The sequence below is a fragment of the Siphateles boraxobius genome, unplaced genomic scaffold (assembly GCF_051911475.1).
Source record: "Siphateles boraxobius isolate OS27281-9 unplaced genomic scaffold, OSU_SipBor_1 65, whole genome shotgun sequence".
Lineage (NCBI taxonomy): Eukaryota > Metazoa > Chordata > Actinopteri > Cypriniformes > Leuciscidae > Siphateles > Siphateles boraxobius.
The window spans coordinates 21,726,701-21,749,192 of record NW_027509192.1 but is presented as its reverse complement, the minus strand read 5'-3'; the positions used below and the strand labels follow the sequence as shown (position 1 = coordinate 21,749,192).

The 22,492-nt window shown below is 39.7% G+C and overlaps 1 protein-coding gene across 1 annotated transcript; it reads right to left on the bottom strand.

The window, feature by feature from the left end:
• Positions 1 to 8,418: 8,418 nt before the first annotated feature.
• Positions 8,419 to 21,318, bottom strand: gpia (glucose-6-phosphate isomerase a). The gene is made up of 18 exons (XM_077211487.1): positions 21,010 to 21,318; positions 18,679 to 18,769; positions 17,885 to 17,953; positions 17,436 to 17,555; positions 14,736 to 14,819; positions 14,346 to 14,492; positions 14,130 to 14,201; positions 14,005 to 14,049; positions 13,857 to 13,910; positions 13,652 to 13,712; positions 12,831 to 12,874; positions 10,881 to 11,033; positions 10,666 to 10,795; positions 10,487 to 10,563; positions 10,229 to 10,357; positions 9,411 to 9,486; positions 9,241 to 9,307; positions 8,419 to 8,836 (listed from the first exon to the last, which is right to left on the bottom strand). Exons 1-18 carry the CDS (start codon positions 21,126 to 21,128, stop codon positions 8,713 to 8,715), a joined length of 1,662 nt encoding a protein of 553 aa, XP_077067602.1. The 5' UTR covers positions 21,129 to 21,318; the 3' UTR covers positions 8,419 to 8,712.
• Positions 21,319 to 22,492: the final 1,174 nt, after the last annotated feature.

The window sequence follows — 22,492 nt, the reverse complement described above, 5'->3', positions numbered from 1 at the left end:
GTTGAATTATGCTTTGGTTTTTAAAATTGAATCAACGTTGATATTGTGATGTTGTTTCACTGTCTTACCTTTCAACATGGGAGAATACAACTGTTCATTTACAACCTAGTTTGCAGTTGGAACATGAATCATGACAATGCTGACTGAATTCTGAATTAACTGTACATACTGTACTCTAAAAAAAATGTTAATTGTCAAATGACTGGCAGTAATGGCTTAATTCACATTTAATAAAGTTTTATAATTCACTCACTCTTCACTTCTTGTCCGCTCTCTGTACTACCCTATAAATAAAAGCAAAAACACTGAAAACTGAAAACATGAACAAGATTTTCACTTTACAGTTCAATTACAGTCGGGTTGAAAACAAAGTATACAACACTGTCCATTCTAAAACACATATTTTATGTATTCAGAAGTAAATTTACAATATCAACCATTTATTCACAAGCAGTTCTTCAAAGCCCCAAGGTGGAATTGAAAACATTTCAATGTGCTCAATGTGTCAGTTATGGATACTTTTATCATAAGGTCATGATTTCATCTTTGAAACAGACGAAGAAATCAACAAATTGTGGTGTTGGGCTAGGAAGGTTGTGGTCTGTTGTTATTTAGCTTATATCTTTCAATGTATTATTAATTAAATTAATTAAATTAATTAAGTACATTTTTATTAAATTGAGTAAAATAAAAATAAAAAATCACAAAAGGTCAATGAATCCATAGCATAAGTGACAGTGCAATGTATCAGCTAAAGAAAAATCCTCCACCAAATTGCGAGTAATCAGAAGGATCCTTGGTGAATCTGGAGGGGAAACAAGAAATGATTCACTGAAAAGTTCTTAAAAAGCAGGAATTTTTTTTACCATATCTTTAAACAATCTTAACATGTATTTAAATTGTACAAACGTTTGCCATTATAACACATTCACACAACATGAACAGAGTACTGTCATCTTTGAGACTGTTACTTTATTACATGATTAAAAATTTAAACATACACTTAAAGCATGGCAATCCCCTCAAAATGTGTATCATAGTAAGGGAAGCACAAAAAAGCCAATTGGTACACCAAAATCAAACCATCATATCATTTTACCTGCAGCCGCATTTATCCAGTTATGACATGTCAAGAGGGAAAGAGGGTCTTTCCCTTAATGTTTTCCAGAGAATTAAATGAAGGACTGATGAAGGTTTCATGAATCCCCTATCACTGCGCCACTTCAGAGGAAGAAAGAAAAATTACTTTTCTTTCTATCAGTAAATGTCTTACTTTCACGATGAGAATCATACTTAATACTATATTTATTAATCCCAGTGTAGGTTTTAGAAACAGTGGGTAAAATTGACTAAAAACTTACTGTGATTGGTGGTGGTGTAGTATCTCTGTTGGGTGTTCTCCCCAAAAAAATCTTATTCCAATGCTTGATCTAAAAAATGTAAACAAATATCTTTTCATTGACATTTATCAGTTTTTTTGTCAAAAATTGACATTTTTACAGACAACATGCGACCCCTTCCTCTGTTCACATTCCAACTTTTGTTCTTCATTGACATTATCACAACTCAAATACTCAAAATAAGTATTTAACAGGCAGATATAAAATAATCCAGGTCCGACTGAGTAAGCAATGCAAGCAGCCGCTGCTCACACTGACTCAAACAGTAACGGACATATTTTCAAACTTAAAATAGACGCGCACATTGCCATTGGCCATTTTCCTGGAAGACAGACAGATTAACCAAGTAAAACGGTGAAACAACAACTGACATTATTTCCACCATATTTCAACGTTGAAGTTCGGTCATGTGCCGGCTGGGCAATTTTAAAATCTGATTTGGCTGATAGGAACGTCATTCCAGGGGCCTCGTTTATAAAACTTATGGACGCACAGACCTTAGAACAAACGCATTTGACCATAGAACATTCACATTTATAAAAATTTGTCAAAAAATTCTTTGACATGGAAAAGTGTTTTGTGCCACATCAGGCTCTAAGCACTGTATGAAGACTTACGTACTTTTGCTTGTGGCAGAGTCGGAGAACTGCAGGTATTTGTAAATTCTTGCCACTCGCTGTTCTCAGGTAAAGGATTTGGATGTTGACTGGTGCTCTTTTATGTTAATGACATTAATTAGGGGTGTTTACAAGCAGATCTGAAACCATTCAGGTGTGCACCATTTCATGATCATTTGCGAATGGAAGAGAGAAAACGTCTAGGTTATGACAGTAACCTCTGTTCCCTGAGAACAGGGAACGAGACACTGCGTCGTATTGGGGAAAGCCCTCCACGTGAACCGGTGTCTGAAAAACTATCCAATCACGGCAATCGAATTTGACCGATGACAGCCTATGACGTCACTACTACTGTGACCCGGAAGTATAAAAGGGGCGCCTAGAGAACATGATCATCCCTGTAGAACTCAGCATAGCGCTTTGTAACCCTTGCAAACGAGGGGAATATCTCTACTCAATCCTGAATCTATTGAGTGCTATGAAGCATTATGGAGACTGGGCACTCTAACAAGGGACCCTAGATAAGGGGAGCGCCTCCAGCTCTAGGGCTGATATCACAGGGAGGCCTTATGAGATTCCTTCAACCTTCTAACCAGGCTTAGGGTAGCTAGGAAAATAATATATGTATATCTTTGACCAGGATCCTGACTCAGGGAGGCTCAAAGGGAGCCTACAACATGAGGAAAAATGCACAAATAGTGGAGCCACCCTCAAGGAAGCCTGTCAAGGCCTGCTACTTGATAGCGATACTTGTTAGCAGAACTAGCCTCAGATATCAAGGTGTACACATAAAAATACTGTGGGTCCGGCTTTTCCTACTTTACATTGTCAATTGACAGTGTACTCAGCTAGAGTGCTATCGACCCTTTAAAAAAGGGGAGTACAATCTTACGCTACCTGACTATCGAGGAGGCCTATAGAAAGGCCTACAACTTCAATTATCAACAGCGTCAGCCCATGGCATGCTCAGGCTCTAAAGGAGTGTACACAAACCCATCCCCAATGGGAGGGAGTACTAAAGTGAGCCCCAGTGGTGAAGGGTGAATAAACTAAAGCTGTGGGTAGAAAAAAAACACTAAGCCCAAGGGAAATGGAGGTCTCAGTATGAGGCCAACAACATTTTCAACTTATAACTTGAAAATGAATTCAAGGGGCCTAGATAACCAAGCTAAAGACTAGCTGGGAATTCCTAACTACAATATAAAGCTCTAAAAGCAAAGACCTCAGCATTAATGCTTCCAACTCTCTCTTGCCAGAGAGAAAGTCTGACAACACCCAGAATATACCCAAATGGAAGGCTTAGGAATAGTCTACTACCTATGTTGCTATTTATTCTACCCTTGACATCCACTAGCATTATCGTCTAATCGGGGCTTCTAGCAGATCGTCTCCAACAAACTCCTAGTACACATGCCTAAGCCAGATATTAAGGCAGCCCTCGTGGGGATGGCCCTTGAATATCCTATTTCTGAAGTTCCAAGCTAAAGTCTCAAACCAACTCTCAGAAGTGAGAGGAGACCTTGGCTATTTCAAAATCGGCAGGTCCTGATAAATTGGAACCTTACTTTTTAAAGTTAGCAGGTGATATTATTGCCCCACCTCTGACTCATATTTTTAACCTTTCATTTGTCTTAAATTAAATCCCACTTATAGGGAAATCAGCTTTTGTTCTTCCCCTGTTTAAAGGGCGGAGATCCCACTCACCCAAATAATTTGTCGGCCCATTTCCATCTGTCAGTCTTGGCCAAAGTTCTTAAAACATTTGTCAACAATCAATTGAAGGACTTTCTGTCTGTTAATAATACCCTGTCTGATTTTCAATCTGGTTTTAGAAAGCAACATAGCACAACTACGGCAACCTTAAAAGTACTAAATTATTTTATTGAATCTGTTGATAAGAAACACTGTGCAGCTTTATTCATCGATCTGTCAAAAGCATTTGATACTGTTGATCATACTTTACTGATACAACAACTTGTCAGTATTGGATTGTCTAAACATACGATTGGATGCTTTATTAACTATCTTTCAAACAGAACCCAATGTGTACAGGCAGAAGGTTTTATCTCTGGTTCACTCAATGTAACTAAAGGGGTGGTGATGGCGCAGTGGATAAGACACATGCCTTTGGTGTGAGAGACCCGTGTTCGAATCCACTGTGAGACACCCTTGTGTCCCTGAGCAAGACACTTAACCCCTAGTTGCTCCAGAGGTGTGCGACCTCTGGAATATATAGCAATTGTAAGTCGCTTTGGATAAAAGCGTCAGCTAAATGAATAAATGTAAATGTAAAGGTGTGCCACAGGAGTCAGTCCTACGACCACTCCTATTTACTCTATATATAAATAATATTGATCAAAATGTTAAAAATGTAAATTTTCATTATTACGCTGATGATACAGTTATATATAGTTCAGGACCTACACCCAATCTGCCTCTCTCTCAGTTACAGCTTGCATTTAATATTGTTCAGCGTAACTTGGTTGAATTAAAACTAGTTTTAAATGTTGATAAAATTCATGTTGTTTTCTAAATCAAAATCAGAATCAATCCCTCAAAATCTTCTGCCTATTACTACGTCCCAAGGCTCGGAGATCGAGTTTGTATCTCAGTATAGATATCTTAGGATTTTAATTGATGCTCTCTCCTTTGGCCCTCGTGTTCAGCAACTGGTAAAAAGATTGAAAGTGAAATTGGGCCTTTACTTTAGAATCAAATCCTGTCTTTCCTTCGAGGCAAAAAAGAGGCTTGTTGTAGCCACTTTTATGTCTGTACTGGACTATGGTGATGCTATATATATGCATGCATCTTCAAAGTGTTTACATGCTTTAGACACAGTTTATCATGGTGCACTGAGGTTTAAAACAAATCTTAAAACCCTCACTAATTGCGTGTTGTATGCTCAGGTAGGATGGTCTGCTTTGTCCATCCGAAGAAAAGAACACTGGCATGTTTTTATTTATAAATCTTGCCTGGGTCTACTTCCTTCATATCTTTGTACATACATCTGTAAAAAGTATGAGTGTCGCTATAGCCTACAGACCCAGGAATTATTCTTACTGTCTGTTACAGTGGTACGTACTGAATTTAGGAAAAGGCATTTAAATTTGCTGCTCCCTTTGCCTGGAATAATTTGCAAAGTACTTTGAAACTGAGGTAGCTGGTTTCATTGGACACATATAAAGTAATTTTAAATGATTTGGAGAATGACACATCGGGCTGTAGATGTTTTAAGTAGCTATGTATTGATATTGAAACTGATTGGATTTGCTTGTGTGTGTATATGTGTATGTATTGATGGACGTTTTTTGTTAAACTCAAACGAGCTGTGTCTGTGAGTCTTGGCCAGGGTGCTCTTGTAACGGGGATTCTTAATCTCAATGTGCTTCTTTTCCTGGTAAAATAAAGGTTAACAAATAAATAAATAAAAATACAAGGTGGCTATCCAGGTGGCCCGATACGGGCCAACGCTTGGTTGACCTATCTGGAGCTTATACAAAGCAGTGGCCCCATTCAAAGCAGAAAACACCCAAATGGGAGGAAGCCAACCCACGCTAAAACAGAATCTGTTAACGCTCTCATGCACAGTGGCCTCACTCGAGATTCTCTTTTGAGATGAAGCCAACCTGTACTTCACTGGTTGATCAAGATTGGCACCACCTACTACATAAACCTGACGACTCTAACACAAGAGGAGGCCTATGATAAGGTATGCAAGCCTACCTATAAAAAAGGGAACTACAGGACCCTAATTCCTATTATTTTCCTAAAAAACTTTCTAGACAGGGAACCGAGGTCTAAAGTCAAACAACCTTATATAAAGAACTACCAAGATCATCCTGCTGCTCATAGAGCGGCTGCCTAAATTCTATTCATCGAATATAGGCCTACCACCCAAAGCCCCGCTCACTACCAAGTCCGACTCCGGACCTTCAGAAGCATTCCGTTTAATGGGAAAATATCATCATTGGTCCAGGCCTCAGGCCTGATGTAAGAAGCGCCTGGGGTAAAGAAAATAGGGGGGAGAGAAAGAAGAGAGGAGAGGGTGGATGTTATTCACCCTCAGAGGAAGGGGATCCCTCACTGAAGCTGGAAGCGCCTGTGTTGGATCACCTCCCTCAGATCCCTCTTCTTCCTTGAGTCGCCATTCCATTGAATCCTTCTATACTTGAATACTTCGCCTTCTCTGCGACCTACTCCTTGTTGGAGGAGGAGTACGAGAGGTGACGCTGAACCTCTGGCCATGTCTCCGATCCTCGAACCGGGATGGGCCAGGCCCCCCTGGCTGTCTGGGAGTGGATTCGGATTGCATCGGAATGCATGATTTAAATGCTGTCGAGCTCGCCTTCGCCTCTGAACTTTTCCACCACCGTCTCAACGGAGGTGCCAAAAAGTTCAGATGGTGAAACCGGGGCATCGAGAAAACCATTTTCTTTCTCCCCGATGTCAGCCAGGTTCAGCCTCAGATGTCTCTCCGTGGCCACCATCGCTGCCATCGACCTTCCAATCGACACAGCGGATTGTCTGGTGGTCCGAAGAGCCAGATCTGTGGTGCGGCTCAGCTCGTCCACTGCGTCAGGGGAGAGACCCTGCCCCTGATCCAAATCCTTCAGCAGATCGACTTGGTATGCCTGTAACACAGACATCATGTGTAAGGCAGCCCCAGCCGGACCTGCTGCCGCGTATGCCCTGCCATTCAAACCAGATGTCATTTTGAATGGCTTGAAAGGCAGGGCCGGAGCTTTTAGTGTCATTGCCTCTCCAGCAGCGAGATAGTTCGCAAACGTCTTGTCAATTGGGGGCATCGACACATACCCATGTTCACGCATCACCTTGACATCAGCATAGTTTGCATGCTGCTGACTATGGATGCGTGCAGAATATGGGTTCTTCCATGCCTTCTTGATCTCAGTATGCAGATCAGGAAGGAATGGAAGGCTCACAGAAGCTGGGGAATGATGGCCAGAAAGAAACCATTCACTGAGCCTGCCGCAAATGGGTCCTTCCTTCATGCGCTCCCATGGCAGCTGAAGCCTCGCTGAAGCGTGCTCCATAACACCCAACAGCTCATCATATGCGGGATAGGGAGGCTGTGAGGTTTCAGGTTGTACCTCTTCTTCACCCTCATCAGACATATCGTGCTCTCTCGGGCTAGGTGCCAGTAGAGCACTTCCTGCTGGACCAGAGGATGTAAGAGATAACACATCCTCATCCAGCAGCTCACCCTCGCGAGCCTCTGACGGGCGTGAGAGAGAAACACCTCTCTCAAACTCATCAGCGAGCTGCATCTGGAAACCCCATGATCCGATTCTCCACGGTGCCTCAGCACGAACGGGTACCGAACCACTGGGCCCAGAAGCCTATCTCTCTTCCCTCGAGAAGAGGGCCAGACGAGAGCAGAGTTTTCTAAGTGGAAAACTCTCACATTCTGCACAATCAGATCCATCAAGAGCTGATGGTGTGTGCCCTTCACCCAAACAGTTAACGCACAACTTGTGTGTCATCTGGTGTCAGAAAACTCGGGCACGGATCCACACACTTCTTGAAGCGCTTGTCACTTACCATAATCGTTCTTACCATGTTCAGGTGATTGTAAATCAGACAAAAAAGTCCCTGAAGAAAAAAAGATGATGTCATGTTATCTAGGCGCCCCTTTTATAGGCCGGTCAAATTCTATTGCTGTGATTGGATAGTTTTTCAGACACTGTTTCACGTGGAGGGCGTTCCCCAATAGCGTCAGACACAGTGAGAGTTCCCTTTCAAAAGGGAACGTGCGTACGTTCGTTTTTTGAATCACACGTACACACATTTGAGAAATGACCGTAAGATCAAATGTAGGACTGTTTCTACATAACATTTTATAAGATAGCAGGACTAAAAAAAAATTCAAACCATCCTACTTGACAACACATTCCAAGGTATATAAAAAAGAAAAAACTCTCCTAAAACCTAAAAATGCAAGCATGTTTTAGAGCGAGTTTGTATACAGTACAATGTTAACAGGCTTGCTAATTGAGGGATACATTCCTCTCTTCAGTTCAAGACATTGAGCTTTTTAAGTAATCACTTGAGTTTCATAAGTGATAAGGTTCCAGAACAAAGGCTGATGTCAAATTGGGCCAGATTGGCAGAGGAGGCTAAAAACAAAATGCATTTTACGGATTGTGTTGGCGTAACATTACCAAATAATGGCGGCAAGTTAACTGATTTTCATGAAATGCAAATGAAATGTAGCTGAATTTTCTAGCAACTAAAGAGAAAGAAGAGTGAGTAGATGAATTAACTAAAACCGCTTTTGAAAGCAGTTCTGTAGGTGCCGGATCTGAAACCAGTGCAGGTTCATGTAATGGACACCTAATTGATCATCATTGAATATATTTTGCTGAACAAAAAGAAGAAAATTCCAGAAATAATACATTTATTGTGGTTAGTTGGTCCAAAGGAGAACATGAATCCATCTAGCATGTGCAGTGCATACAGATACAGTCGTCTCATACTGGTCCACGGATACATGAATACAGTCAAATCTTTCACAACACACAAGAATCTCATGGCTTATAGATGACAGACATAAAGTGCTCATCCTCATAAATCTAGGCTTGCCGTCTGAACTATGCCAAGTGTCATAATTCACTAATCTCATTGGATGAGGGTGCCAGCAGAGGTGGGGTTAAAGCAGAGGAGTCAGGAAACATCTAAGAGCGGTTCTTCTTAAAGAAGCTGATGAGTCCATTGGTGGAGGAGTCATGGGAATGAACCTCTGCGTCGTCTTGCAGCTCAGGCTCGATCTTCTTGGCCAGTTGCTTGCCGAGCTCCACACTGATAGGACAGATGAAAATGTGTCACTCTCTATAAATGTACAGATGAATGGCACTCAAACAATTTCACACAAGAAGTCTTTTTAAATAATTCACGGCATAAAGTTATAAATTGCTCCGCCTCTGAAATGATTTTCCAAGCCCACTATTTGGCTCCATTCTAGGAGAGCAGCAACATTTCACAAACCAATGGATTTATTTCCTGAAGGATAAAGTCCCATACTACATTTTTCAAAGTTGAACATGCTGTTTGATTTAGAAATACAATCACATTGTGGAGGTTAATTTGATTGCAAGCGCCCTTTCATGTTGACTTAGATAAATTTTGTCAAAGCCCTGATTGGCTAAATTTGTGGTTTTAATCAACCCAAATGGAAGTTGCAAAATACTCTAAACGGGACTCACCCCCACTGATCATAGCTGTTGATATCCCACATCACACCTTGCACAAAGATCTTGTGTTCATACATGGCTGAAACACATGAACAAATACATCATATCACCCATGAGTGTAGGGTCTACCAAACATGCATGTTTCCAAAAGGAAATACTGGTATAACATGTTTGATACTCACCAACCAGCGCACCAAGCATGAAGGGTGAAAGTTTCTTAAAGATGATAGAGTTGCTTGGCTTGTTTCCTTGGAAAACCTACAAAAACAATGTATTATTATACAAAAACAAAATCGCATGTACTGGAGTAAAATAAAATTTTACTCTCCATTTCAGTCAAGAATAAAATGCCACATACAACAAGGCTTCAAAGAGTTAGCCTCCAATCATACCTAATTCCCTACTATATAGTAGGTCAAAAAATATATAAATAGTAGTATGCCTGATGTCACAATTTCTCAAGACAGTAGACAAGTAGTACTGAAGTGCACATACAAAGCATACTTTACTGTCCCATAAGACCATGGGAGAGGATTCGTAAATGTTGGGTAAGCAATGCAACTCACTTGTTACTTGTTCAAAAGAAGTACCTACAATTTTGGATACAGCCTTAGTGAACAGGACACTATGGAGTCACACTGCTGTTAACTGTCTGAAAAGTTATATTAGGTGTATTTGAACAGGAAGAGTTCAAAAGTGTGTACAGCTGGAGTGCCTCCAGGAACATGCTTGGCAAGCATTGTTTATTCAAATGAAAATCTACTGTATGACCTTTGGACCAATACACACAGTTGGAAGCAAATTTGTAACAGTGGGCCGTAGCTCAAACACTCAAAGCCAGAGGTCTTCAACCCTGCTCCTCTAGTAGGTTGGAGATTAACTTTGCAGGACAATGGGTCTCCAGGAGCAAGGTTGAAGACCTCTGCTCTAAACATACTCTTTAGAAACCGTCCAAAGAGTCATGTATCGACACATGGTTTTAAAGTAAAGAATCACTCACTTTATGGGGCAAGAGTTTCTCCAGTGGATCCCCAGACATCCCCGCAGCCTGGAGCTCTTTCTTGGCCTCATCGGTGGTCTTTCCCCTCATCAGAGCCTCCGTCTGCGCCAGGAAGTTTGCCATCAGGATCTATTGGGTTCATAAAAGTAAAGAGTGTAATGTACCACTTAGACAAACACTGGCTCAAATAACATGAAATAACATCTTGTTAACCAGAAAATAAAGTCGTGTTCAGATCCACGTAAACCGTCTGCACACCTTATGATGCAGATTATCTCTGATAGGATGTTGACTCTGAGCAGGAATGAGGAAGTCAGCAGGAATCAAGCGAGTGCCTGCAGAGAGAAAGATCTATCATGATAAACGCATCACAAATGGACATAAACATGTCAATTAAACCAGGAACTAGTCTACAGGGAAGGTTTAGGGTTACAGACCCTGGTGAATGAGCTGGTAGAAGGCGTGCTGTCCATTGGTCCCCGGTTCTCCCCACACGATGGGTCCAGTGTGGTAATTCACACGAGTGCCAGACTTGGTGATGTACTTCCCGTTGGACTCCATATCTCCCTGCAAGAGTAACAATAACTCAGTGTCCTACTATCAGAAACAATGACATTTATGACATAATTTCCTGAAGCATCATCAGACCGACCTGTTGGAAGTAAGCAGCGAAGCGGTGCATGTACTGGTCGTAGGGCAGCAGAGCATGTGTTTCGGCCTGGAAGAAGTTGACGTACCAGACGCCGAGCAGGGCAAGCAAGACTGGGGCGTTCTGCTCCAGAGGGGCCGAGCGGAAGTGGTTATCCTAGAAGATAAACAGCACAGAGAGGTTACTCCCAGAAACACTTAAATTGCCCCATTATACATGGTCAGATATTACATTTCATGTAGTGTTAAATATAACTGTATGAGAATGTAAAAGGTCTGTAAAGTTTGAAAGATCAAAGTGCAGATAAATGGAGTTAGTCTCCCAAAAATAAAGGGATGATTCTGAACTGCCTGAAATGAGTTTGTCAGTAATTCCAGTCTCACTTCCTGCATGAACCTACGTAGTTTTCTGACAAATTTGCATTATGCACACCTATGGTCTTCATTGGCTGCCAGTGAACGTCTACTTTCACCCTCAAACACTGTAGTTGTTGCTCTGACTGAAATAGTTTGGTCTGTGCTATCAAAGTCGAGAAGACACATTTTTCTGTGGCGCCAAAAGCAAATCCACTTGTCATGAACTTAAAAACTTTCTTTATTTTATAAGGACAACACACATTAATCAACATTTCTGTAAATGTGCCAGTGTTAGCCAGCTGGATAATTTTCAACTGCAGTCCTTTGGCAAGATGTTTTTGAAACCTTTAAAATAATAATAAAAAAAACTTGAATGACTTGTGCTGGAATGTATACATTAAAACCAAGCAGCAACCTTCCTGTCTCTCTCTTGAATCCAACACAGAAGTGACTTAAACTGCAATTCATCAACCTGACTGTGAGAGACAGGCTCCAAAAGAGTAAATCCATAGACTTGCAATCCTTATTTTGCAACTTTACAGCAGAACTTTTTTTACAGCCTGGTACAAAAGGTGGTTTTGGTCTAGCTAATTTTGCCCTTCATGACAACTGTGAGGGGGCGGTGATTTTTTTTATAACTCATCCATTTAAATTATATTAAGCATTAAAGTTCTGCATAATTAAGGGTGTGTCCACTTGATTGGCAGGTGGATTGCCGCTGCTTCACTACTAGCCATTTGTCTGCGGTCTGTTAGAGTCACGTCACCTCAGATAATCCCGCTTTTTTGCCCATTTTCGTCTATCTGGGAGTGACGCAAGGTGACAGGCTACCAAGATGGCGACAGCCGGCTTCAAAAACGCTCTTCAGAAACCTACGAGTGGCATCACGGACACTACGTCCATTTTTTTTACAGTCTATTGGTAAAACTGACGGCATCATTACTGTTCCTATCACTGTGAAAACAAGCGCCGAGGAAGATCCGGAGCTGATATTCAGATGTGATAATGGCCGTTTATGACACGATCTGTAAACACTAAACCAATCACAACAGACTGGGCCATTGGACCAATCAGAGCAGGCTCTCGGAAAGGGGGGGTTTAGAGAGACTGAATCCTTGATCAAACCGTTTTAGATACTGAGAAAAGAGCTGATTCTGCAATGGATATTATGAGAAATTTAAAGTGATTTTTGACCCTGGATGCATATAATCCTACTATAGTCCTTATGCACCAGAGAAACAAGCACGTAGCCATCTTTAGAATATTGTCTTTGAACTATTTTATAGCATCGATGTTGAGGAGTAATTAGCTGGTGAAGTGGATTTACTTATTGTAGAGTTAGTGAAAGGTATCACAAGCATTGTAATGTTTAAAGCAGATGTCTTAAATGTCAGTAGTGTTGGGCTATATGCTCCATTTTCACATCGTCCTATCGTCAGCCTGTGAAATCGGCGATACACGATATTATCGTCTATCGGCACAAACCTAAATGTCAGTAGACTGGGAATATTTTAAATCGGGCAGTTCATTCATAAATACGCATGATCGCTGAGGAAATACAAACCGGAAGACAAAATAATACTACAATTGTGCTTACCATCCAGTGAGCACCAGCTAGAAGTTGCTCAAAATTGTCGAAACCTAAAAGATGACAATAAAAAATAAGTTACTGGAACATTTACAGACACAAAAAATGTAAACAATCTATTAGTGCAAGATTCTGCTCCAGTGGTCTTTCAAATTTGATTCAGGCAGAAGTTAGGCCAGAAACATACTTTACTCAAATACATAAGCATGAATGTTTGACCAAAACGCAAAAGTATATATACTTCTGGAGCATTCATACTTTACTACGGTGGTACGAAACCTCAGTACTCAAAGGGTGTAGTTGTCTTCAAATATCTGTGCCATTAAAAGGAAAATGTGACATGGATAGCAAAACATATTTTATTATTGGAACATTAACTATATCTGAGAAAATCTAAATATTTGGTGATGATTTTCCTCATTGTGAACACCAAAATGGAGAAATTAGTAATGACAGTTATCAACAGGTAACTGATAACTTAGAACTAGTTATCAACAAACCATATTTTTGGGAATAGCTTTGATGAATCGCTCAAAATAGAGCCAGAAACATGGATTAAGAAAGTAGACAGGGTCATTGTGATTTAATGTTGACTTTCAACCAGTTTAACTAGTTGATCTGAAAGAACATATTGACCATAGAAGACTGGTTATGCTAATGTTATAGCGCCCCCTCTGGTGATGCAGAAAATGCAACACACTTGAATTGCATTTTTTATTTTGTGTACAACACACCAAATCCACCTAACACAGCTATAAGTGTTTCTGTGTTCATAGACTTGCATACAGCATGTTTCGGGCCTTATGGGTCTCTTCACACAGCAGACGTACCTATGTGCAGAGCAATGGACAAACCGATAGCCGACCACAGCGAGTAGCGTCCACCGACCCACTAAAACATGAGCATTCGGCATCAGAAAAACAGCCAATATGACAATTCAAAAATATGGCAGAGTATTTAAACATTACTAGCAATAATGCATTCAGTCATAACGTTCTAATGCAGTAATATGCTTGTCAAGAAATTAATACTCACATCCCAAAACTCAAACATGTTGTTGGTGTCGATACCAAAGTCCTTGACTTTTGGCTGGTGAGGAAACAGGAAATGAATGCAAGTTTCTTACAGATGAATCAACTTTACTGTTAACATTGCCACAACGGTGACATAATGCTGTACTTACTGCATTTGTGGAAAGAGCCACAAAATGTTTGGCCACCGCAGATTTCTGAAAATATACAAACACAGAATTAGACCAATGGAAACTTTCCATTTCGGACGGTTCCAGGTGTTTGTGAAGGTACTAACATCTTTAGCGGTCTGGAGGAACCATTCTCTGGCCGTCTCAGCGTTAGTGATGGTTTCCTGGGTGGTGAATGTCTAGAGCAAAAAATATTAAGAAATTAACTACTTCTTCGCTTTGTATGACCAATTCTGCTGAACATTAATGTAAACGAACACTACAACGCTGTACAAGACTGTATCATTTACTGTCTTCAGACTATAGTTTATTCAGGTTGTGACCTTGGAGGCGATGATGAAGAGGGTGGTCTCGGCGTTAAGCTGCGCGAGGGTCTTGGCCATGTGCGTCCCGTCAATATTAGAGACGAACCAGACATTGGGTCCTCCTTTAGAGTACGGCTTCAGAGCTTCAGTCACCATCAGAGGACCCTGAACAAACAAACATTATATTGATCATGATTACCAGATATGACTCAGAGAGGACTAGCCATTGGTTTAAAAGAGAGAATATCTAACAAACATGACTGCAATTTCAATCCAGAATCACAGGCAACGCTCAATATGATAAGCGTAACTAACTCTTATAGACAGATTTATTAAACTCTAGTTTCTATTGGAGTGGCCCCGCGTGTAAACATCCACTGGCTCTCGGGAAACTCAAGGTAAACTCACCAAGTCAGAACCTCCAATGCCGATGTTCACTACATCAGTGATGGCTTTACCACTGAAACCTTTCCACTCGCCACTGCGCACTTTCTGCAAAAAAATGCACACATACGCAATGACAATATTCAGGAGTTTTCAGTCAGCTGCCTTTAAAAAGAATAATCAATTAAATCAAAATCAGTTTTAAATAGATTGCTTTGATACGCATATGGTGAACTCTAAATATCAAGTGCACTCAGCCCACTTTTTAAATTATAATTTCATTAAACATACTTAAGTATGAGTACTGTATATAGTACTGGTATTATTAGTGTTATTTCTGCTGGATTTTAATATTATTTATACCATGGTCTGTCTGAATACTTGATTCTGATTGGCTGGAAGGTGTGCATTAAAACTGTTTAATGCACAAACAGTTCCAGTCAGTTTAATCACGGTTATACACTGCCCGGCCAGAACAAAAAAGTGGCTGTTTGTGGATTTAAAAAGGCAAATGCTTAAGAGTCTATGATTGGATCATTATTGCAGTGATTATGATGTTTCTAGCATGTTATAGACCCCTTTTGCGCCGACGTCACAATTGACCCTTCGCTAAGCCACGCCCAAAAACCGCCACTGGCCAATCGTGTCTTAGCAACCGTAACTAGGTGCGGGAGGTCTGGCAAGCTTTCGAGCGAGGGAAACATGTCGAAGCGTTGTGCGTATGGATTGTGCTAATCTGATACCCGGTATCCTAAAAGTTTGGACGCGGGAGTGGAATTTTTTTCCTTCCCGAAAATCTAAAAGCCAAGAGGAGAAATGATGTGCGTGGATCAGCAGTGTGGGAGACCCCATTCACAACTACATGTCCACAGGATTAACAAAAACACATATTGCTTGGAAGTTGGAAATAATGATGGTTCTTTGTTCATAATACACGTTTTAACGTAAAATAAGACGATTAAAGACAAGACGGAGGCTCACTGACATACTTTAAAATATATTTCAGCATTTTGTTAATCGACAGCCAACTACCCCTGACTGAGTAACTTTAACCCAATCCGATCATGGCTCTCTCGGTTTAAGTGTTATTCCACAAGATTTATGGATAAACCGTTTGATTTATAATTATTCGATTATCTTCACATTTCACTTACCCTGCTGTGCACGAACATAGCTGTTCCTCAATTTGTGTGTTTCCCATGTGAATGGTCAGTGTATGAGGCGCTGCTTGCGCTGGGACTATAGGCTTTAGCTTAAATTTTTATTAAATTATTCTCTAATCGGTTGCATATTATGTCGTGGATATATCCCTCGAATGCATACTGCAGTCCCTTTTGTCTTACTCTTGCAGATATTTCACATGTTCGCCAAAAATTGCTAATTATCTCATTGGGAATGTCTGACACCGGTGCATAAACACTGTAATAGACGTGCTAGACGCGAAAGCTTGACAGGCGTAGCAACAGTAACTAAGGAGGGCGGGGCTTAGCGAAGGGTCAATTACGTCACGGCGTTAGCTGGAGGCAAAATAAAGTGAAAACTGGAGGCGGTCGATACAAACCAGCACAGATTCAGCTACATAATAAGGATCTTAAATTATTATTATTTTTATTAAATGCCATCTTGTTGTGTTTCTGGGTGCAAGAATCACCTACAGGATCCATTTTGAAATTTCATCGCATGATGTTTTCTAAATTATTGTGATTATTTGTGAATCATCTATGATTGAATACAATGTTGTGATTGATTGTGATAGACTTTTTGAATAACCTGGTCAGGAAGAATAAACAAATACATAGTTAATCAATATAATTTGAATACATAAAAAATATTTTTATTTCAAGAAAATATTCACATCATTAAAATTGCACTGTAATGTAACTCTTTACATTGTCGTCTTCTGGCCTTGGCGCTGGGCAGGACCGCGCAGTGTAATGTTGCCACAAGTCAAAACCATTCATCACATATATATAGGCATCTAAAGATTTATATGCCCTCAGTTTGTCTAAACGCTCGGTTTCTCCATCAGGTGTAGAAGGCAGGCCACTCAACCGAGGTAACGTTAATAAATCCGAAAAAAAAACGTAAATCCTGTCAGATCCTCCATCCATTGACCAAGCGTGTATGGGTCGGCCAATCTGGTTCCGTCCGTTAAAATTAACTTTTAAATAACAATCGCGGTCCTGGACAGTGAGTGAGCTTGCACATTAAGATAAAATCTGTTTTTCTCCCGTCATTGTTAAAAAACAAGCTAACAAAACTTGCAAACTAGCGTTAGTGAAGCGGCCAGAGGGATCGTTCTGCCTCCACTTAAGCTCCGCCCACATAAAAACGTTGTCATGTTTACTAACTGAAAAGGGGTCAATATGTTTGGCAGCAGTTCTTCTAACCCGAACTGATGGAGTGTGTAGCTTTCCATCTCTTAAATAACCATGTAGGAAGACACATCATGGCCATATTCCAGGAGGACAAGATCAAGATTCATCAGACTCAATGTTATTTCCATCATTTTAGGTGGAGATCTTGTGTGGACAATGCAAGAGTCTCTGTATAGTCTCCTCCAGCACAGCACAAAGACTCTCAATGAACTTATCTGGACTCAGAGGAGACAATTTATGAAAAATTATTCTTTTATAATTTCAGCCTGATGAATCTTGACATTGTAATCCTGGAATATGGCCATGAAGTGTCTTCCTTTACACACACATGTTCATGTTCACTCACATGGCAGAAGCACTTCATCTGCTCCAGGACTCGGTTGACCTCCGGCATCACGTCTTTACCGTCCACCATGACGGGAGTGTTGGAGCGGTTCCTCAGCGCGGTGTGGAGAACAGCACGACCCTACACACAAACATACAGCTTTAACAAACACGCATAATAGCAACTACGTAAATAGACATTTGTTTCATATGTTAATGTTTCTTGTCAGTTATGAATTTCTGAGGTGTTCATTGATATATCATTTATTCACCATAAGCCACAAGAGAGACACAACATGCTGCAGTTTCAGAACAGCCAGTGAGATAAAGAGGAAAATTAGGGTTTTAACAACTCAATAGAAATTGAGACCCTACAAATCAACATACAGAAGCAAATCAAAACTGCTTCAAACTAAACCTGCTCAGTTTATGTTGATTTGCAGTTAAATGTTTTTATTGAGATATTATCACCTCAGTGAAGTTGATCTTTTCTCCTGCAAACATCCTCTCTCTGGCGGCTTCAACGCCCACTGATCGTGCCTAATCGTGATGAGACGGGGAAAGAGAGAGGTTGATGTGACTCATGTCTTGTGCAAACTTACATACAAAGAACCATAAAAACATCATTGTGTATTTTGTCCTGCTGTGATTACTATGAGAAATCTGCTGTATCAGAGTGATTCAGTTTCACAGTTGCTACTCTGATTGGCTGATAACAGGAAGTACAGAATCAGGTTAAAGTATACTTCAGTTTTGCACGTACAGCACAAAGCATGCTTCAGTTCTGACGTGAACACACTCTACGACAGTTGCGACGAAATCAGAAATACTTGTGACTAGTTTAAAAGAGTGTAAAGACACAAATGAAGTATACTTGGAAAGGTTATGCACTGTAAATAACAAACAGAATTGACGTACACTTTGTAAACATTACACCACACACACACACACACACACACACACACACACACACACACACACACACACACACACACACACACACACACACGTGTGTCCCAGTGATACACTTCACCTCACACACAATCTATTTTCAGCAGCTTTTAGGACACATGCATTAAGCCAGTTAACATCTGGAGACGGACACACACAAGGGCTTTAAAGAGCCTCAGCTAAAGCCTAAAGAGAGATTACAGTAACGGCTCCGATACACAGATGTTTAATAGCAACACCCTCTGCTATGACTGTGAAATGCAGTGTGAAGAGGGTATTTGAGTGGATTGTGGTGTGAAGATTGTGAACTGTACCATGTCGAAGAGCATTTCCAGGACTTCTTCACTGACGAGGTTCTTGGAGTAATCCAGCAGAACGTGTCCATCATCTGTCGTCAGCTCCAGACTGCGCACACCACCAGATCACACACGCAGTTAGCATATACAAAAGCTGTATTATTATTTGTTTAATTTTGCCTCACGCACAACATGGACAATCCAGAAACATCATTCAAGTCTGGTAAACATTCGGGTGGCAGGATCTTAGAGGTGTTTAGACTGGGACAGTGAAATAAACATGAGGAAAGCTAAAGCTAAATGAGCCATTTGAGAAAATGTATCGTCCCGGCCGCCACACGCACTCTTATATTACAGTGACCCTAAAAACTGCAGCACGCCACGTGACTCTGGATATGCAATTATACTAAAATTAATCATTTTTTCCCTCCCACCACAATATATATTCCTGATCTATTTCTTAATAAAACTGAATTATTGCAAACACCGTTTTTTTTCCAAAATACCATAGTGGTTTTCCATAGAAGCTTTCAAAATGTACTTTTTCTGTGTTCATTCAGCTCTAGCACACGCAGCTCAAACAGCAATATTGTATTTAGGATGTTTCTTTAAAAAAATAATTTATATATATATATATTGTGTTTAAATAAACGATATTGTTTACTTAAAATAATTGTATTATGGTCTGTGCAGTTTATTCCATTTTATTAATCCATGGGAAAAGCATTTTTGTATACGTGTTGTCCAATGACTTGTTTGCATTATTATGCAGTTGTAATCGAAATTATTCAACCCCCGTTGCAAATCTGGTTTGTTGCAAACAGCTGAAAGTCTGTATATTTTGCCAATAAAATCAGAGTATAAATTTAATTAAAATAGTTAAGGAATCTTACACTGGTTCACCATAGGTTACCATACTCTATGTTTGATTTATGTTGAAGTGTTTGGGTCAAGGCTTTTAATGAGACTTTTGTGTAATCAGGCTCTCAAAAATGATTCAATTTGGTTTTCGGTTATCGGCTTTCAAATATAAAGAATTATCGTATCGGCTAAAATATTCATATAAGTGCATCCCTACAAATTAACAGTTTTATTGAAGTAAATAACTGATATTGCATAGCAGAGACTATGCATGCTCATTTTTGAATAAAGAGATTTTTTAAATTATACTTTTTATTTACTAATATATTTTGTGAATTGACATGAAAAAGGTTCTATAATTTGTCAGAGAAAAGACAGTCTTTTTTTTTTTTAAAGACGGACAGTTTAGTACGTCATAATTTGACCTTATTACGTCAGCAAAGCGTGACGCGCAAATTCGTGCTCCTCTTCATCATCAGAACGGTCTTGGTTCATTACATGGATTAACGTTAATATCAGTAATACATTTAAAAAATGTTAATATCAATGGCTACACGCACTAATTCCTGATTCAGCCCTGGACTCCCTCTCGTGTGTGTGTGTGTGTGTGTGTGTGTGTGTGTGTGTGTGTGTGCGTGAGAGAGAGTGTGTGTGTGCAGAGAGTCACGTACTACATGCTGCTATAGCGCCCTCTGTTGATCAACACCTATAAAACACTCTACTCTGAGAATGAATGAATACTAATATAGACCTTTATGGACACTCAACACATCCGAATTGAATCCAAAACAGCTCATAAAGACTTACAAGAAAAGAGTATTGTGAACATGCAACAGAAGTATCGCAGGATGTGATAGTACTTTAAGAGAATGCATAAGCAGTGAAAGCACTTGAGAAATGCCTGATCACGTGTATTTAATGAAATAGTCATACTAGAAACTAGTAAATGCTTCCACATAAGAGCCGTGCAATAAGTGCACGCACAGCTGAAACACAGATATGATCCAAGATCAATGACCTTGTTATGTGTGTAGCTGCTAACATGGCTAGGTTTATACTGATTTAAAGCACAGGTAAATAGTTAAGCATGCTATAAATGTATTAATATAAGTGTAAATGAAGGAAATAAAGCAGATGCAACAGTGCAGAGGGCGGAACCTGGAGCTCAGAACTATTGGCCTGATGTGGCAATAATAACCTTGCAACATCAACCTGGAAACCAAGGGTAACATGTAACGAACTCTCGTGATATGAGCATATATACACTAATATATGCTCTGGTATTAGATCGCGAGAACATTAAGATGATTTCTTACCAAAATACTACATAAACTGTGTTATATACAAGAGATTTGCTCATTTAGGCCTTGTTAGCCAGATGATGCACGACACATGACGCTGACAGACACGCTAGATGAGATGAAACATCAGTATGAATGTCTATCAGAGCTCGCGCTCGTATCGAGACGCGTTTGATGCGAGTTTCACCTGAACTTGTTGAATCTGTCAGGATCGGCCTCGAACATCTGCCTCATGTTGAGGTTTCCTGCGTTGGATTTGTACCATTGTTCAAGTTTGCGGTAGATCGGATCGCTGTTGAGCCCCATGATGAAAATATCCCGCTGTTCTTACGGTCCAAAGATGCTAAAGTGAATTACAACCGTCCGAACAGTCGTTCAGGGTACAGAAGCGTGGAAGGAAGTCCAATGACAAATGCTGAGAGCCACGCCCACCACAACACTGACACGCCCACAGTGACATCGGCGAATCTTGCGTAGCCCCGCCCACCGTGACACTGGCTGCGGTGGGGAGATGGTTATGTAATGCAGACAGACAGCATATATTTAATTAGACACTGTTTTGATAGTGTGTGTGATGATAGTAGTAGGGTCATGCCTGAGATTTGGTAATACTTCAACTTGTTTTTTTTTTTTTTACTACATTTAATAATTTTTCACAATACCCCACATAATAGGCACATAGCTCCATCAAATCATATTTTCCCACCTCAGGCATTAAAATACATTTGATTATTTTCATGTTTTATTTTTTAATTAAATCTTTTACGCTCAGCCCTGTAACGGACAAATTTGAAATACTTTTTAAAAGGATTTTACACAAAACTTGCTATAAAAGAAACAGCATATGCTGGTGCATGATTTAATAAATGTAACATTCATGATCCATTTTTATAGAACTAAAGTTAAATAGAAGCAAATTGTGTGTCTGTTGTCTCTTTATTAAAAATACATTTAAATTAAGATGTTTAATTAAATCCATAATTTTATTGTTAGTCCTTAACATGTCAGGTATAATCAGCAAACGTCTTCATAATAGGCTATTTATGTGGAGGTTGAGAAGTGTGATGTGTTGAAGATTGGTGGGTGCATCTAAGTATGCATGTATTTATTTAATTACTTATCTCCTTGCACATTTATTTATTTATATATGTATTTATGCAGGAATATGCCAATTCATTAATCTGCATACATATTTATTGTTTTTGCAGGTTTCATGCTACAAAAGGTAAAGGGTAGCATGAAACTATAACGTTTTCCATAAAGTGAAAGTGTTTTTAAAAATGAGTTTCTTTTTTTATTACATCGGTGTAAATTTCTGGTTTGTCACCACAAGAGGAACCAATCACAAAAAAAGTGTTGTGGTGTAACTGGATTTGTAAGAACGCCAGCTTGTTTAACATTATTATTCTGTAAGTGCACAGCATTTTGACAGACTAGCCAATGTGAAAAAGTGCACTTAATTTTATTTAATGTTCACTTGTAGTGTACTTTAAATATTAAAGGTATATTTAAAAAAAATAACTTTACTTAAAGATAATATATGAAATAAAAGGCAATGCAGCTGTAAAGAGGGAATATTTCCATTACTTTAACACACTTAAGTATTATTAAAAAGTACAAGACTTTGTAGTGTCAAATTAAGTTTTAAAGCAGTATTATTAGTCAAATAA

What these genes read in the sequence shown, in the direction of transcription:
- gpia (XM_077211487.1), bottom strand. Translation starts at nt 21,128, where the DNA reads ATGGGGCTCAACAGCGATCCGATCTACCGCAAACTTGAACAATGGTAC. An exon ending in GACAGATTCAACAAGTTCAG is followed by an intron (nt 18,770 to 21,009) that starts GTGAAACTCGCA and finishes TGGTGTGCGCAG; the next exon opens with TCTGGAGCTGACGACAGATG. An exon ending in AGATGAAGTGCTTCTGCCAT is followed by an intron (nt 14,820 to 17,435) that starts GTGAGTGAACAT and finishes ATTTTTTTGCAG; the next exon opens with AAAGTGCGCAGTGGCGAGTG.